Source organism: Physella acuta, unplaced genomic scaffold (assembly GCF_028476545.2).
Source record: "Physella acuta isolate Inbredline_101_S28 unplaced genomic scaffold, ASM2847654v3 ptg000186l, whole genome shotgun sequence".
Taxonomy (NCBI): domain Eukaryota; kingdom Metazoa; phylum Mollusca; class Gastropoda; family Physidae; genus Physella; species Physella acuta.
Genome location: NW_026731705.1, coordinates 263921 through 282947, shown reverse-complemented (window position 1 = coordinate 282947; position 19027 = coordinate 263921). Strand labels below are relative to the sequence as shown.

At 35.0% G+C, this 19027-nt stretch overlaps 2 protein-coding genes across 6 annotated transcripts in view; both read right to left on the bottom strand.

Moving 5' to 3' along the window:
• Positions 1-18256, bottom strand: part of LOC131936721 (uncharacterized) — a 302556-nt gene extending 284300 nt beyond the window's left edge. The window contains exon 1 of one of the 3 annotated variants that reach the window (XM_059293783.1): positions 18234-18256. The gene's annotated coding sequence lies outside the window, so the exon portion shown is untranslated. Of the gene's footprint in view, positions 1-16571; positions 16674-18233 lie in introns of those variants that run through there. The other 2 variants (XM_059293785.1, XM_059293784.1) reach the window with 2 other exon arrangements.
• LOC131936723 (uncharacterized) lies at positions 8524-14542 on the bottom strand. Of its 3 annotated transcripts, XM_059293792.1 has the most exons (5): positions 14169-14542; positions 10703-10772; positions 10278-10364; positions 9998-10033; positions 8524-9959 (listed from the first exon to the last, which is right to left on the bottom strand). In XM_059293792.1, exons 4-5 carry the CDS (start codon positions 10025-10027, stop codon positions 9111-9113), a joined length of 879 nt encoding a protein of 292 aa, XP_059149775.1. In that variant the 5' UTR covers positions 10028-10033; positions 10278-10364; positions 10703-10772; positions 14169-14542; the 3' UTR covers positions 8524-9110. The 3 variants fall into 3 exon arrangements, with proteins under 3 accessions (XP_059149775.1, XP_059149773.1, XP_059149774.1); XM_059293790.1 differs by having other exon boundaries at positions 8524-10033; positions 14169-14408; XM_059293791.1 differs by having other exon boundaries at positions 8524-10033; positions 14285-14390.
• Positions 18257-19027: the final 771 nt, after the last annotated feature.

Here is a 19027-nt window from a genome sequence, read left to right as displayed (position 1 = left end):
TAACTTAGCAAATTTTAAAATGTATGCCATGTTATAGCCTATATTGGGTTCGAAACATTGTCATCATCTTTATTTTTTTAACTTACGTGTATTAAAAAAAATGAAGGTTAGGTTAGGTTAGGTTAGGTTAGGTTAGGTTAGGTTAGGTTAGGTTAGGATAGGTTAGGTTAGGTTAGGTTAGGTTAGGTTAGGTTAGGTTAGGTTAGGTTAGGTAAAAATATTGAGCTGTGTAGTTTCACAAATTAATGCTTAAATAAATAAATTTAAATGATTTTGCGCGGACGTTTAATAGAATGCTGCTAATATATAGTGTAGGCCTACTTGGAATACTGAGCTCTGTCGTTGGAACTTGATCTTGGTAATACGTAAGTCACTAATTTAGAACAAAGGCTGAAATATGGAGAGGTGGATCGCGCCACCCTGTTTTAGCCATGCTAATGTGTATAACTTGTGTAATGTTGAGAGACGGGAAAGAGGTACAGAGAACAGTATATGCATATCCATAAGGTCTACATTGGAGCTTTTCTCTTTTTACTTTCTAGTATATACGAAGTATAGAGAAAGTCTTGTAATCGTGCAAAAACAAAAAAATCGAGATTTTTGCAAATTTCGATCAGTTGTGTTGTCTCCCTTACTGACCTCCACGCCATCATTTACCCTTACCCTAACCCTTACCCTAACCCTAACCCTAACCCTAACCCTAACCCTAACCCTAACCCTAACCCTAACCCTAACCCTAACCCTAACCCTAACCCTAACCCTAACCCTAGCCCAGTAGGGACATCATCACTTCTAGGGTCAACAATGGGAAAAGGGCAACTGTCTAGGGAAAGGATGTTTTTTACTTTCTCGTATATACGAAGTATAGAGAAAGTATTGTAATCGTGCAAAAAAAAATCGAGATTTTTACAAATCTCGACGTTTTACACCTCACTGATACGGAAAAACATAATTTTGCAATCTTGTCCGTATGTCTCTGTGTGTGTGTGTGTCTGTGTGTCTGTCTGTCCGTGTGTAAACACGATAACTTGAGTACCGTTACAGCTAGGTTGATGACATTTCATATATAAGTATTATATCAAAATCGTAGATCCGTATCAACTTTTGAGCGATTATCGACAACCGGAAGTGGTACTTTTTCTACTTTGAATTTGTCAAAAGCCTATAACTTGAGTACTAATTCAGATAGATAAATGAAATTTCACATGTAAGTAAAAGATCTAATTCTCTACCTTCTATCAAATTTTGAGTAATTTCCGTTGACCGGAAGTACTAATTTACGCTATTTCCGATTTCTCAAAAAACGCAAGTAAATTTATAAAGTACTAATAATATTGCGAACTATTACGCACATTTGGTTTTGGTGCTCGCTTGGTGCGCAATTTTTTTTCTACTAGATTTTATTCTATTTTTAAAAGTTTAAGTAAACAAAAATCATGTCTATATTCCGAGTTGACATCCCACGTAGTGTTATATTAGAATATTCGAGAAAGTTTAGGGGAGATCACTCCCGGTTTATTTTTCCCAACTTTACTTTTGACTCGCTTCATGGCCAATTCTTGAGTAGATCTTTTAGGAGATTTTTTGAATGGTGAACATCTTTTTGGTGACTTCTTCTGTAATCGCTTGGACAAGATCAATTTTTTTTACTGCTAGTTTCTATCGCAGAGATTTTACAGTATAGATTATTGGGTCCTCTATAAACATTTAAAAATATAGCAAAGATTCATGTGTCAACCAGTTCACAAAATAAACTTTACATCTTGTCTACTCTCTAACCCCACCGGATGTGTCTCGTTAGAATATTTAATTGGTTCAGTGACTAGTTATGCTACATATGGCTACACAAAATCTAATCGTATGCGGTTCTATTATGTTTTACGTCACAGTCAAAGTGCTACCCTGTCTATGTGTGGAACACTAAGGATATTTTATTTTACCTCCAACACAGTCATAGGCGTTGTCAGCGGATTACCAAGATATAAACATAGGCGTGTATGGTATCGTTGTCAGTGGATTACCAAGATATAAACATAGGCGTGTATGGTATCGTTATCAGTGGATTACCAAGATATAAACATAGGCGTGTATGGTATCGTTGTCAGTGGATTACCAAGATATAAACATAGGCGTGTATGGTATCGTTGTCAGTGGATTACCAAGATATAAACATAGGCATGTATGGTATCGTTGTCAGTGGATTACCAAGATATAAACATAGGCGTGTATGGTATCGTTGTCAGTGGATTACCAAGATATAAACATAGGCGTGTATGGTATCGCTGTCAGTGGATTAAGCATTAAGCGCACACACAAGATCTGATGGATACTGTCGCTGTCAGTACACCGTACTTGACTAGCCTTAGGTAACGATGTGAGAGACGGTTCTAACGTTGAGTTTCGTGACAAGACGACAAACTAGACCTCATGTCACGAGACTAAGATAACGATGTGAGAGACGGTTCTAACGTTGAGTTTCGTGACAAGACGACAAACTAGACCTGATGTCACGAGACTAAGATAACGATGTGAGAGACGGTTCTAACGTTGAGTTTCGTGACAAGACGACAAACTAGACCTGATGTCACGAGACTAAGATAACGATGTGAGAGACGGTTCTAACGTTGAGTTTCGTGACAAGACGACAAACTAGACCTGATGTCACGAGACTAAGATAACTATGTGAGAGACTTTTCTAACGCTGAGATTTGTGACAAGACGACAAACTAGACCTGATGTCACGATACTAAGATAACTATGTGAGAGACTGTTCTAACGCTGAGATTAGTGACAAGACGACAAACTAGACCTCATGTCACGAGACTAAGATAACTATGTGAGAGACTTTTCTAACGCTGAGATTAGTGACACGTTGCATACACCATCGGTACACCGCACGGCACCAGCCTAAGGTAACTACCAAAGGTTCCAATTGACTTTTTTTATGATGAGCTCAGAGAAAGATCAATCACAACTTAGTCAATATCTTCAGTTGACGTCATCACATGATCCCTTGTATTCAAATAGTCACGTGATCTCTGTATGTTGATTTGCCCTGCCCATGTTGTCATCGTCTATCATCACCCAATTCTCCAGTCGTTTCTTGAAATCGACATCCCAAATTTTCCACCCAAATCCAGCATTTAGATAACACAGTAAAACATAGCCCGAGGTCCCACAGGTTACAGTAAATTATTTTATCGTTACTGTACAGAACAACTCCCACAGCCATAAACCTCCCGTCTTACTTATCTGGCAATCAAGCGGAAAGCTACTGGGGCAGTTTGTATCTAGTTGATCAAATTGTTCTCTAGACTATTGGGTAACGACCCCACACATTGACATGATGCCAAATTTTAGATGACACAAACTGCTACAGCCAGTGGGGATGTACAAACGTTGCAGACAATTTTCCAGATTATCTCATCGCGTCCAATTGAATGTCATCTGACAGCGGCAAAAACTGACGTCAATAACAATCATTTGTAAAAGTCGAATTCAGTTGATATTATTTATTTCAACGTTTTATATTTAGAGATTATAGACGGGTAGAGAGTTGTAAAGTGTTCGGTGATCTGTCGCTCAGGTGATTTGATAGATGACTCGTGTTAAAGGGGTTAATACACTTGGTCTAAGTCAATTGTTGCTAAACTCCTGTCTAAAGAATGTCTACGGAAACACTAACGTTTAAACAATACCATGCCATGACAGTTTACCAGTCGATTCGTGTAATTCAAATTAGGTGTCTGTTGGGTGAGGTTTTAATTTTTGGTAGGTTGTTGTCAGTAAGGTGGCTATTAATGGAAGTGTATTCTATTTACGTAGTCTGACCTGGGAAGAGTCTTCTTATGCTACTCACCCGTGTGTTTCTTGTGTAGCTTTGTCTTTGTCTTTGTCTAGTCTTTTTCTTTGTCTTTGTCTTCCTTAAAACTAGCTCTAACATCAATCAGTTGATCTGCCTGTCATTAATGTATGTAATTAAAAATATCGTATGTACCGTTGTCTGTCACAGATCGGTGATACTGACACAGAGTTGTATAGAGCAGCTTGTGAGATCTTGCTACTTATGTCTCAACTATAACAAACTCAATCTTACATGATGAAATACATTATTCAATCTTACATGTTGCTATCAAATATTTGATGTAACATATTGCTATAAAATATTTGTTACATCTTGCTATAAAATATTTGATATTACATGTTGCTATTAAACATTTGATGTAACATATTGCTATAAAATATTTGATGTTACATGTTTCTATAAAATACTCAAATTATACATGCATGTTTATCGGGTGAGATTTCCCATGAGCCACCTATATGATGACTTATATCAGGGCAGTAGACAGCCTTTCATTAATTTAGGGAGCAATTCAAACTGTATATTCCTATTGATTTCTTCTTCTATTGGCAGGGGATAGGGATGTAGAGAATGTGTATTCGCTCCTCACACAATATCCTGATGGGTATCAATCTACTCCCGAAATTCGAACTGTTTTATTTTACTGTTTCAGATAGGCAATGTAATACTATATTTAACAAACAAAATTGATGAAAAACATAATATTAATCTTCTTATATAAAAAAGATGCTAAGATTTGTAATCAATAATTTGTAAATGCTATTTTTTTTATTTTTTAGTTAGTGTAAGGATTTTTATTTTACGATTTGCTAAGTGAGTTGAGCTTTAATGATTTACTTAGGCTGATTACTTTTAGAACAACTTTACATTTAATGAGTTAGGTTTTTAAATTAAAATTAACTATTTTTGAGTTCGTTAGCTGTGTAATTATATTAGCTACTACATTGATGTAATTTTTAATTTCTGTATGACATAAATATATATATATATATATATATATATTTATATATATATATATAAATATATATATATATATATATATATGGCAAATCGAAAAAGAAAAGCAGGCTGAAATCAGAGTCAATTTCCTCAATGGCGCATAACCATTTGGAGGGGATCCCTTCCCACACAAAAATTAAGAACGAAGAAGAAGAAGAACATAGCAGACACAAATAAAATCATTCGATTATTGCAGTCCCAAAATTTAAATATCTGACTTCATTCGTTTCTTAAAGAAAGACAAACAATTAAAACGTAAAAATAAACAAATCAAATTCTCATCTGTATTGATGAATTATACACTGTCAAAGTGAAGAATATAGACTACTGCCTTCATGTCTGATTGAAATGTTTACCCTAGGTGTGACATTTTAAAAAAAGTTATTCATTAGATACAAGCGTGTCAGTTGGCGTGTTAGTTGTTTTGTTAGTGGGTGTGTCAGTGGGCCACCTATATATCGTGTGAGCAATTTGGATACTGAAAATAAGAACAAGCGACTTAAGGGTTACAAATAACGAACTCAGCAACTAGAATATGTCGACACTTACCGCAAAATCAATATGTCTGAGCTGTTCAAACATACTTTTGTGTTAACTATCTCCACGTCATGATACTTAGAACATATACTTCGCTATATTAACTATATGTCTCACTTTTTATAAGTTTGTTTGTTTAATACAAGTTCTTGCCGATCTCAAGATGAGCACTATACTAGGGTGTCACGTGATCTCAAGATGAGCACTATACTATGGTGTCACGTGATCTCAAGATGAGCACTATACTAGCGTGTCACGTGATCTCAAGATGAGCACTATACTAGCGTGTCAAGTGATCTCAAGATGAGCACTATACTAGAGTGTCACGTGATCTCAAGATGAGCACTATACTAGGGTGTCAAGTGATCTCAAGATGAGCACTATACTAGCGTGTCACGTGATCTCAAGATGAGCACTATACTAGCGTGTCAAGTGATCTCAAGATGAGCACTATACTAGCGTGTCGCGTGATCTCAAGATGAGCACTATACTAGGGTGTCAAGTGATCTCAAGATGAGCACTATACTAGGGTGTCACGTGATCTCAAGATGAGCACTATACTAGGGTGACACGTGATCTCAAGATGAGCACTATACCAGCACTTCATTATCAGCCGTTGTTACACGAGTTCATAAAATAAAATTTCTATGTAGATAGAAGAATTTGTTCAAAACTTGAATTTGACCATCTCGTGAGAATAAAGGGATAATGTGGTCAGCTTTATGTCCAGCTGTTACAGCTGTTCCGACAGTCTAGAGTGGGCATTCTAAGGACTCGGTACAAGAAAATTAACAGGAGACTTTCGTGATAAAAATAGTATCTGTAAGTCTGCTATGTCGGCACTAAACAAAAACAGATTCTGGCTCTAAATTGTCGGCACTAAACAAAAACAGATTCTGGCTCTAAATTGTCGGCACTAACCATAAACAGATTCTGGCTCTAAATTGTCGGCACTAAACAAAAACAGATTCTGGCTCTAAATTGTCGGCACTAAACAAAAACAGATTCTGGCTCTAAATTGTCGACACTAACCATAAACAGATTCTGGCTCTAAATTGTCGGCACTAAACAAAAACAGATTCTGGCTCTAAATTGTCGGCACTAACCATAAACAGATTCTCGCTCTAAATTGTCGGCACTAACCATAAACAGATTCTGGCTCTAAATTGTCGACATGGTTTGTTAGATCGTATTTCAGTGTATACTAGAATACCCGTCATTCGTTGGATAACTGTGGGTTTCGGGGGTCATCCATCAAAAAACATCATGTCTGTCACTCAGAGGCATAGCGACCCTTCCCGGCGCCCGGGGACAAACTTTTCTATTTGAACCCCCACCCCCCACTCAAACTTTCGATTTGACCCCCCTCAACCTTTCAATTTATTTTTCCAAACCATTTTGGCGCCCCAACATATGTCCCCTCGCCCCCCCCCTTCCCCCCTCCATCTCCCCTCCCCCCCCCCCCCCCCGCCTCCCCTCCCCTACCGCCCCCCCCCCCCTCCTCGGTACGCTACTGCAGTGTCACTTATCGTCACAAAAAACAGACCCCACATTCAAAAATATGTTTTTTATCTTTTATTTATCTTTTAAAAACACCGAAAACACCGATTTCGGGCTATCCCTTCATATACTGACGTCACATGTGACCTACTCAACTCTACTTCACCTGCCCAGTGTCCCGCCAAGTCTCTGACAACATGTATTTATCGTTTAAAAAACGATTCTAGCCGAGCATGTCTCTGACCACACTATCCTTTCATATGCTTAGGACAAAGAAACAGATGAACCCTACTTCACCTGCCCTGTGCCCCGCGAGGTCCTGATAGTCAACATATATATGTTTATATATATATATGTTTATATATTATATATATATTATTATTTATTTATATAATACACTTAGTGTCAGCCACCCCTTTAAAAATCTAATTAATAATTTTTCTTTAATATATTTTGCAAAGCTTTAGTCTTGGTGTTACCCGGTGTGATAACAATTATATATCTGACTTTGTGTTATAATAATTAGATATCTGACTTTGTGTGACATAAAACAAAAAAAATTACATGGACACTATTTTAAATTATTTAAAGGTACATTATTCATGTTTCTTAAAGATATTTTCTATTTTAATTGTTATCTCCCTTTGACTGCTATTGGCATTGTTTTTAACCACCTACTCGTTGGTTCAAGCTTTGGGGAAGATGAACTATAGTTCACTTGTTTTTGTGACCACGGCATATGAAGAGATAGCGTGGTCAGTAATATGACCAGCCGCCTTTACTTTTCCTAACGTGAGTCAGGTACCCATCAGAGCTGGGTGGACTCAGGGACGTTCTACTGACCATGTTCGAACTCGAGACTAACGGGATAGCAGTCCAGCTCACTACTGCTGGCCACTCCGTCCCTTTAATATTCGGAGTCGATAGATCTAATCTTTAGCGTCAATATTGTCGCTAGATCCCAACTTTGGCGTTAATATTTAGAGTCGCTAGATCCAAACTTTAGCGACAATATTGAGAGTCGCTAAATCCAAACTTTAGCGACAATATTGTCGCTAGATCCACACTTTAGCGTCAATATTGAGAGTCGGTAGATCCCAACTTTAGCGTCAATATTGTCGCTAGATCCAAACTTTAGCGACAATATTGAGAGTCGCTAGATCCCAACTTTAGCGTCAATATTGAGAGTCGCTAGATCCCAACTTTAGCGTCAATATTGAGAGTCGCTAGATCCAAACTTTAGCGTCAATATTGAGAGTCGCTAGATCCAAACTTTAGCGTCAATATTGAGAGTCGCTAGATCCAAACTTTAGCGTCAATATTGAGAGTCGCTAGATCCAAACTTTAGCGACAATATTGAGAGTCGCTAGATCCAAACTTTAGCGTCAATATTGAGAGTCGCTAGATCCAAACTTTAGCGTCAATATTGAGAGTCGCTAGATCCAAACTTTAGCGTCAATATTGAGAGTCGCTAGATCCCAACTTTAGCGTCAATATTGAGAGTCGCTAGATCCAAACTTTAGCGTCAATATTGAGCGTCGCTAGATCGAAAATTCAAACAAACAAAAATGAGAAAGAAAACTAGTTGATTGAAAACTGTTTATTTACGTTAATATTTTATTTTTACAACAAAAATTGTGACATTTTTTTTTCTCCACTCCCAATCAAACAATCAACAACTTTTTCTCTGATAAAAATAACGAGATAATTAATTAAAAGTTTAATAAAGCTCTACAATAATGTCAAGAAATATTTTAAGAGCAGACAACCAACAGGCGCCATGTTTGTTTACATTCTAGAAAAGACAGACATCCAACAGACGCCATGTTTGTTTACATTCTAGAAAAGACAGACAACCAACAGGCGCCATGTTTGTTTACATTCTAGAAAAGACAGACATCCAACAGGCGCCATGTTTGTTTACATTCTAGAAAAGGCAGACATTCAACAGGCGCCATGTTTGTTTACGTTCTAGAAAAGACAGACAACCAACAGGCGCCATGTTTGTTTACATTCTAGAAAAGACAGACATCCAACAGACGCCATGTTTGTTTACATTCTAGAAAAGACAGACATTCAACAGACGCCATGTTTGTTTACATTCTAGAAAAGACAGACATTCAACAGGCGCAATGTTTGTTTACATTCTAGAAAAGGCAGACATTCAACAGGCGCCATGTTTGTTTACATTCTATACAAGAGCAGACAACTACAAGTCCAATTCCCACCACACCCCACTATAATTTAATCCACCAGAGTTAGCTCCACTGTGGGGATGGTCAGACCCCCAGCCCCACCCCAGTCTGTAGACCATAGCCCCACTGCTACCTGGACAGGTGGCCGTTGTGTACGTGTACCTGGTCATGTCACGCCCCGCCTGCCTGTCCACCCAGTGACCTACAGAGACCTGCTTAGAACAGCCATGAGGATGTGACACTATAATGGTCAGCTTGACCACATCTCTACGACTCTTGTATTTGTCCTCTACTTTCTTACATAGACCATAAAACCGCCACTCCATCTCCTCCAGTTTACCACCTACATCTACGTCATGTGTCACACAATACAAACTACACACGTCTTCCTCAGTGTCTGACTCGCCCACCTCCCACCCATAAATCTTGACCACTGGACTTTTATCATCATCAAACCACAACCTACAGCTGGACTGCCTCGCCTCACTATCATCAAACACCACATGTGTGGATGTCCACACACTAACCTCCCACCACACATTGCTGGGTGTGTCCGAGTGGTCACATTCAGGACATGGACAAGTTCTGTAGCCGTCCATCCCCTCTGTGTACTTGGTCACCCTCTCCACCTTCCCAGTCCCTGTCCTCAGTGAGTTCTGTCCCCTGGTGTTGTAGCAAGGATATGGTTCTTTAGTGCCTGGTACAAACTCTGGTCTGTCTGGACTGGTCAACTTAACGGCTATCCTGACAGTTTGGTCAGCCAGGACTTTAGTGAGGTCATACACATCGTTGTCACGGTAACCAAGAAAATGTTCAAGACTTAACTGATTTACAGGTACAAAGTTTTTATGGCCAGGATTTTTCTTGCAGTTTGCCAGGTGTGTGTGTAGATCTACCTCACCTTGACCTTCAAGACATTCTTGTACTTCATGTGTACCTGTACAGGTAAACAAAACAATTTTATTACTGTGAACATTTCATTAGCTGTGAAACTTTGACAAACATAAAACATGAAAACTATCTACAACATCCAACTGTCACTACCATCTCAACCATCACCATCATGCAATTAAAGCAACACAAGGACTTCATCACTGCAGAAACTTTCACTAGCCTCATTGATAACATTTTGTATTTGATGCATGCATTTTCTATATAAAAGGCAAACAAATGGACATTACCTGTAAAACATTTTGATAAGTCTTTTCCACTGGCCATACTGGTGTGGTCACTTAGACCTCTTGTAGTTGTTGATAAATTACCAATATCTGTAAAGAAATTATGGTGATCAGATTAAATGGCTTATGGTTTGTTATGGTTTTTAAGATTCAAAACTACACAATTTAATGAAAATACAATTTTTAGAGACAGAAACCCTAACTGAAAATCTTATTCAATAAAATAGCAATTTATTTCAATAAAATAAATAAAGACAGCCATTAGCCATTCAAGAGAAACACAATCCTACATGCTGGTCAGATTTAGAAGATTATGGTTAAATAGCCACTGAATGATGTGGAAAACAGAATACATCATGAGGGTCATCTTTAGAAGATTATGGTTAAATACATTCTTAGACCAACATACAAGATATAATGGAACTGACCTTTGAACTCCCCACTTGACCCTTAGACAATATTAGAAAGCACACACCACTATGGAAGTTCTTTCAGGCTCTGGAGAGAGAAAAACAAAATTATTGTGGAACTGTTATTAGCATAGAACTACAGAATGTCAACATTTATGATGGAACTGTCATTAGCATAGAGCTACAGAATGCCAACATTTATGATGGAACTGTCATTAGCATAGAACTACAGAATGACAACATTTATGATGGAACTGTCATTAGCATAGAACTACAGAATGTCAATATTTATGTTGGAACTGTCAGTAGCATAGAACTACAGAATGACAACATTTATAATGGAACAGTCATTAGCATAGAACTAATAAATGACAACATTTATAATGGAACTGTCATTAGCATAGAACTGCAGAATGACAACATTTATAATGGAACTGTCATTAGCATAGAACTACAGAGTGACAACATTTATGATGGAACTGTCATTAGCATAGAACTACAGAATGACAACATTTATGATGGAACTGTCATTAGCATAGAACTACAGAATGTCAATATTTATGTTGGAACTGTCATTAGCATAGAACTACAGAATGACAACATTTATAATGGAACAGTCATTAGCATAGAACTAATAAATGACAACATTTATAATGGAACTGTCATTAGCATAGAACTGCAGAATGACAACATTTATAATGGAACTGTCATTAGCATAGAACTACAGAGTGACAACATTTATGATGGAACTGTCATTAGCATAGAACTACAGAATGGCATTTATAATGGAACTGTCATTAGGATAGAACTACAGAATGACAACATTTATGATGGAACTGTCATTAGCATAGAACTACAGAATGACAACATTTATGGTGGAACTGTCATTAGCATAGAACTACAGAATGACAACATTTATGACGGAACTGTCATTAGCATAGAACTACAGAATGGCATTTATAATGGAACTGTCATTAGGATAGAACTACAGAATGACAACATTTATGATGGAACTGTCATTAGCATAGAACTACAGAATGACAACATTTATGGTGGAACTGTCATTAGCATAGAACTACAGAATGACAAACTTTATGATGAATTATGAACAATTAAAGAAGAACACAAAATGTTTCTTATAATTGTGATGTAACCTTAAACGGTCAAATGTTTGCAACACAGGGGAGAAATGTTTGTATCTAGATCTACCTGGAAATGTAGGTAACAGTTATAGGCCTGCATGGAAAGTAATTTAGAGAAATATATTAATTGTATTCATGTTAATTCATCTCTTAACAATGCATCAACATAGCAACTGAATGAAAATAAGCCCTGATTATGTTAGGAGTTTTAAGTTTCATTTTATAATTGATTAGTCTACAGGTTACTAGATCTAGCTATTTACAATATTTTACACAAGGTTTTTTGCTCTAAGATATTACTGAAGAGTTTTTAGTTTCCTAGCAATTTTAAATTACACTAATGCCTAATTACTAATATTAGTATTAGGCTGTTACTAGTTATAGAACAGGGCCCACTACTTAAAGACCTGAAATAAAAGAACATTAAGATAAGTTTTTATGCTGATTTCAGTGATAGTTTTTACAACTTTTTTTTACAACACAATAATTTTATAAATAGAGCCTATATATATAGATCTACATTATAGATATAGAATCTAGATTTAGTCTAGTACTGTAGGGTTTGTTTTTTATGTTAGCTTCATAATTTTTAATTTCTGGCATTTTTGTTTTATTTAAGGCTAGTGTAGTAAAAGTTTATACTGCTACTGCTACAAATTTAAAGCTAGAAATCAAATCTCTAGAGATAGAATCTACTAGATCTAGATAGGCCTAGATCTAGGAGGACACTAAATCTAGATACTAGATATAATCTAGATCTAGGAGATTCGTCCTGATTCTAGATCTAGAGTAGATCTAGATATCTAGATCACAAAAGCTGAATGAAATCTTGGTAAAATCACGATACAACGTCGGAAATTATTGGGTAATGTTCATTGAGTTTCGGTAACATTCGTTACTGTAAACCATAGTTTATTTGACCGGTGAAATAAAAATAAAGTCAAGTGCATTAAATTAATGTTTTAACTTAATTTACAGTTTAATTGACAGAAAATTAATAACAGATAGAAAATCTAAATATTATTAATAAACTCGAGTGTAGTAATTAATTATTTTTTTTTTAAGAAACAGAAAAAACCTGCAGAAGATTTGCGACAACCAGCTCTTGTTCTGTTAGTAAATAAGACGATTAGATTAACTAAAGTTAAAAGTAGTAAGAATAACTAGAATAATGTTTAGTAGCAACAATAATTAGCACATACACTTAAAATAATTAGAAATACAAAATAATTAGCAAAACAGTAGGCCTATTTAAAATGCAACTAAAATCAATCCTTGCACATTTTTAAACATTATGTATTAAAAATAATATGGCGGCAAATAAATGATGGTTTACAGTATTTCCGGTGGTTTCCGGAACGGCTCGACAGACTACGCCATGGTTTTACTGTTTTTTACTGCTGTACAGTTCCGGAATAATAACCGACGCTATATCGCGATTTTACCGAAATCTTCATCATAATTCTCTCCATGTTTAAACAAAAGGCATGATTGAAATTAGTAATTAGATCTAGATCTAGGGCCTACTAGATCTAGATCTTCTAGTCTAATTACTACCCTACATTAATACTAATTCTAGATCTAGATCTATACTATGTCTCTAACTCTAAGACTAAGACTCTATCTTAGAGATTAAGAGTCTAGATCTAAGTCTAGCTACTAGCTAGCAGCTAGATGTATACATATTACATAATTTAATTACATATTACATTGGACATTGCAGTAAAACTAAAACTAGATTCGGTAAAACCTTAGTTTAGCGTCGGAAATTATCGGATAATGTTTGTTGAGTTTCGGTAACTAGAGTTACGGTAAACCATGGTTTATTTGACCATTGAAATATAAATAAATTGAAAGTCGATTGTAGTAGGCCTAAATTAATGTTTTGATTTTTTAAAGTTTAATCGACAAAATTAAACAAGAATAAATATAATAGTAGATTTAAATTAGTAGATCTAAAAATAAAAAAAACATTAATATAAATAATGAAGTCAAATGTAATAATTTAATGTTTTTTGCTTGCAGCGGATTTGCGACCATTAATTAATTAGATCTAGAATCTAGATAGATATCTAGCTGCTAGGCCAAGTAAAAAAATCTAGATCTAGATTACGAAAATAGTAAAAATGATTACAAAATGTAAAAATGATTACAAAAATAAATCTATCCAAATTTTAAACATTTTGTATAAAAATAAAAGATGACGCCAAATAAAGTATGGTTTACAGTACTTGCGGTGAATTCAGGAAGTGTGTGACAGACTTTGGCATTGTTTTAGTTTTACTGTTTTTTTACTGCTATACGATTCCGGAATAATAACCGACGCTAAACTAAGGTTTTACCCTAGATTCTAGACATAGAATTATATCTACTAGAATCTAGATCTAGATTTCTAGATCTAGATCTAGATAATATCTAGACTCTAGATCTAGTCTAGATCTGTGTTGAGAACGGAGACCAAGGATTTTGGAAAACTAAAAGCTGAGACAGAGTGTAACGCAGTCTCGACCCCTGACGTTCATCGCTAGCAGAAATGAAGATCGGCTTTCGATGGCCAGAACAGTTTAAACTTTTATTGCCATAAACATCTTTAAAGAAGCCAAAAAATAAAATTTAGTAGCAGTTCTACAATATCACTATCAAGTATCAGAGGCTGTAACATGAAATAAATATATCTAAATGGGAAAAATAAGAAGTGACGTTTGGATGTGGGAAATGGGGCGACGCCGCTCCAGTCCCAAGGCCGTCCTTACGAGTTAGTCAACTTTAATAATGTGTTCTGTGGTAAAAAAAAAAAAAACTATACTATTTGAAACAGTGTTTCTTCCCGCGTTTTTTTCTCCGAGGGAGGCACTAGAAATTTTAGGGGGGGGGGTCGCAGAAACTCGTAAAAATACATATTCTCCATATATACTCTACTTCGTTCGGGGGTGGGGCGTATTATCAGGTAGGTAATTTAATACTATTGTTAAAATATATCTCTTCTAATGATAATTTTTAAAAACAATTTGGATTTGCTTCTATAACCTAAGGCAGTTGTGGGCCTAATTGCTTGACTCTGGAGTTGTCTCCCCTTGATTTTTTACTGTCCCCAGTAACGCCAACGGTTTAAAAAAATATTGTCCAAGATTATTTAAATGATTAAAAACGAAATGTATTTACCTTGAATTTGATACGAATTTCAATTATCAAAATTAATCGATAGCCTAGAAAATGATTTGTGAAAAAAATGCCTTGGATTTTAAATGGCTACGACGATATGACGGATACGGTGGGGTAATTTTAAAGGACTATTGTTGTGACGTGATTTACTGTACAGTAGTAATAAATCGTTTACTAGATTTATTCCCATTAAATACAAACGGCAAAGTGGATGGGCTTAGTTAGCTGTTAACTCGATAAAGTTATTTTTTGGAAGGTTTTTTTAAACTACATATTACTTTTTAATTAATGAAAATAATTTAGTAGGACGTAATATATAATTTTCTATAGTTCAGAATAATTTTGAGCATTTTTACAAGAATATTAAATACTGTAATTAAAGTTTTGCCTAATGTATACGATTCTGCTCGATATTCTCAACGATTAGACCCAAAATGTACAAATGGCAGGTTTGTATCAAGCACTTTTCGTCAATTATTAAAACGAGGTCAGTATTGTTGAATAATACGCAGAAATAACGCTTATAAGTATATATTACTGAAATGACAATGAAACATTCGGATTCGTCGTTTTCGACAGCCATTATCACCATGACGACGATAAAAAGAATTAGGTCAAACGACAGACTACATAGAGCCTCATGTACACGGGTGTTTGAATTCGGAACTTCTCAGTTTAGCAGCAATATGCTTTACTGGCCCGACAAACGAATCAGTGACTGGCCTGTCTTTATATCTATGTCACCTTGCCATATAAAGTCCTATGGGACAATGGGCCCAACATCGGGAACTAACAAATTATCGCCCCCCCCCCCACAATTGGCCCAACATTGGGAACTAACAAATTATCGACGCCCCCCCCCCCCACCACGGCACTAACAAACCTGGTCACTGGTCAGCCTACAGGCTAGTTTTGTCACGTCTAGTCTGTCTGTTGTTCACTCCCCGTGGTAATCGTATTATCCTGTTTAGCAAATGCTTTTGAGGTTCCTCCAGTTTTATTTCGAATCCTATAAAGTTTACATTCAAATGTGGAGCTTACAGTACAATAAATACGCCAAATTATTATCATGGCAATAACATAATTTAAATGACAAAATTAAATACTGTCTATGGATATGGATCACCTCATTCTGAAATATTTTAATCTAAATAAGTTACCGGAAGTATAAACCAAATCGCGTTTGTGAGTATAAAACCTACATAATTAACACTTTGAAAAAAAGATATAATAGCTGATTATTTCCAAAATATTTTTCTTATTAAGAACAACTTTCTGATTCGTAAAACTTCAATGTCCTTACATTCAATATTTTATTCCGTGTATGATATTCAAAACATTTCTAATAACTTAAATAGTAGGCTATGTAAATGCATGTATTCTGTCTTTGTTGTAATTCGATTATTAAGTATTTTAATATGCATTTATAGTAATTATATATATATATATATATATATATATATATATATATATATATATATATATATATATATATATATATATCGTCATATTGCATTTACTTCTAATTAACTTGAAAATTAAAAGAAAAATTTCTGCAAGTTTGTCAATTTGGCAAGCCTTACCTTCAGAAGGTATCGGCGTTTTCTTTTATAAACTAGCATCGATTCTGATACTACACATCGCCTACTGAGTAATGAGTGTAAAAACAAAAAAGAATTATATGTAAGCAACTTTCAAAACATTTTATTACTGATATATAAACTTGAATTTAAGTTTTGTTTTTTTATTTATGTAAATTTTGCACATCCTACTAATGGCGGGAAAATATATTAACTACTTTATCGATATTATATGAGTATCGACTTCGAATTTGTGAAAATAGAAATAGTAATTATATTAACCAAAGTACCGATTATCAAACCTAGCGATGCAAGGTTAATTAATTGTAATTTCAGCAATCATTGGAGGTGATCCATTGACTTACTGGAAATTTAATGCAGAGAAATTACTTGCTTGAATGAAACTACTTAAAATATCGTGGCTAAACTCTTAAACAATAATTTAAATGTAAATAATTACCGATAAAATTGTACAATTAACAAAGCCCTTAATAACTACCTAATAAAGTTTAACTAGTAGAAATTATATCCTCAACAATGCACACACCAGTTGTGTAAGGAAGTCTTCTTCTTCTTCGTTCTTAATTTTTAGTGTTGGAAGGGATTGAGCCTTATCTGCTAGATGGTTTGAACTCAAGACATTTTTAGAATGTATCAACAACTGCGTTTGTAAATGATTAAAAAAATAATCTTCGTTTAAATAGGCAAATAGAAGTGCCTGCATTTATTTTATTGTAAAATAATGCGTACACCCATTTAATTTAAAATATTACATCATATAAAGTTATAACATACCTTGTCTCCTCTATTAAATGATAAGTTTATGATAATGCAGTTGCATGCAATAGTGGCCACGGTGGTTGAAATCACTGACAGAATGATCGACATATCTATTGTAAATATATAATATGTTTAATAAACGTATAGATTAAGTCTAGGTGAAATTCTAAGCATAAATAAAAGGCTTATATAGTATAGAATCGGCACCTGAACGTCTAGTTCATAGTCAGCCTCATTGCTCGTTACGCCGCATTTGACGATAGTCTCGTGTATTTTAGGTCGTATCGTAGGTTCCACACAGCTAGTCTTCTGTTTGGTCGATAGGGCGCTTGACTGATAACTCAACAGTAAACAGGTGAACTCTGCTTAATAGGGCCCTTGGACCGCCAGGTGCAAAGGTTAGATCTCCTTTTTTAGGGTCTAAGTTTATTAATGTAAATCTAAATAATGCGTGTGTGGTTAAGATTTTTTAGTTCAGATTATCTACTCATTCTTAATATGTTTATATTATTGTAAAAAAAGGGACTTCATTTTAAGAAAATGAAAATAATATGTGAGTCAGTTATTATTTTATATATCTGATTAAACTATTTAAAATATGCACAATTTTTAAAGATTGAAATGGTAGAAAGTACGATAAAGAGAGAGTGTACTTAAAATGTTTATAATTTAGTTCCCTAATCAAATATTTATTCTTTACATTTATATTAGAGTAATCTTAGAACAAATTAAAGACAAATTTATAAAAATTAGCTCAAATCGAAGATTATTTGAAATAAGAATGGTCTAACATGTTTAGATAATAAAACTAACCTAAATAATAAAAAGAATAATAATAAATCGGACGAACAAAACTGCAACCGTATTTTTAAAAAAATGTTTAACGCGTGGAAGTTCAGTGCTGTGACAACTAGAGAAGTGATCTTTATATAGCCTACATGGCTGGCATTTTATTGCTATAACGATTCTTTTAAAATATAGGACCTGTTTTTTTCTTATCTCTCGGTAGAATGAAACAGTTATATCTCCCGTGACTCTGCCTGACCACAGTAACCGAACTTTACCTGTACCTGTACGCTGAAATCTATCGGTGGCTATTTTGATATTTTTATTTGTTCTACACTTTTTACGACTTCAGCAGGGAACATACTCTAATAGCCGTATATATTTATGAGTCAAAACTATAAATATTCGTACCTGACATTTATTTCATAAGATCTATTTAAATTCTGGGACAAAGTTTGTCTACACAAAGAATCCAAGACAAATTATAGAGAAGTTAAACTGCCTGCTTTATTAGGTACAGGTTGTATAAACCGTCGTATTGCGCAAGTCAAAAAAATTTCCAGTGTTGATCATAAAACTTTACCCGCTGTAAATGATTAAGATTTTAGAGATAGATCAGGAGACTTAAATCATGCGGGTTAAACATTTATTTAATGTCACATTTCTAGAAAATATGATACGTCAAGATTAATAATAAATAGTTTTCTCTCTATTTATGATCTTGATGAAAACGCTGGATTAAAAATTAAATGACTAGACTTGACCTTGATTTGTTTTTTACATAACCAGTGTAACGCTTAGAGATAAAGTAAAACTTTGTTTAGAATACCTTCGCACACAATTTTTCAGGCTTATTAAATCCCCCTATTTAGACAACTCAAAGCTGATTGAGG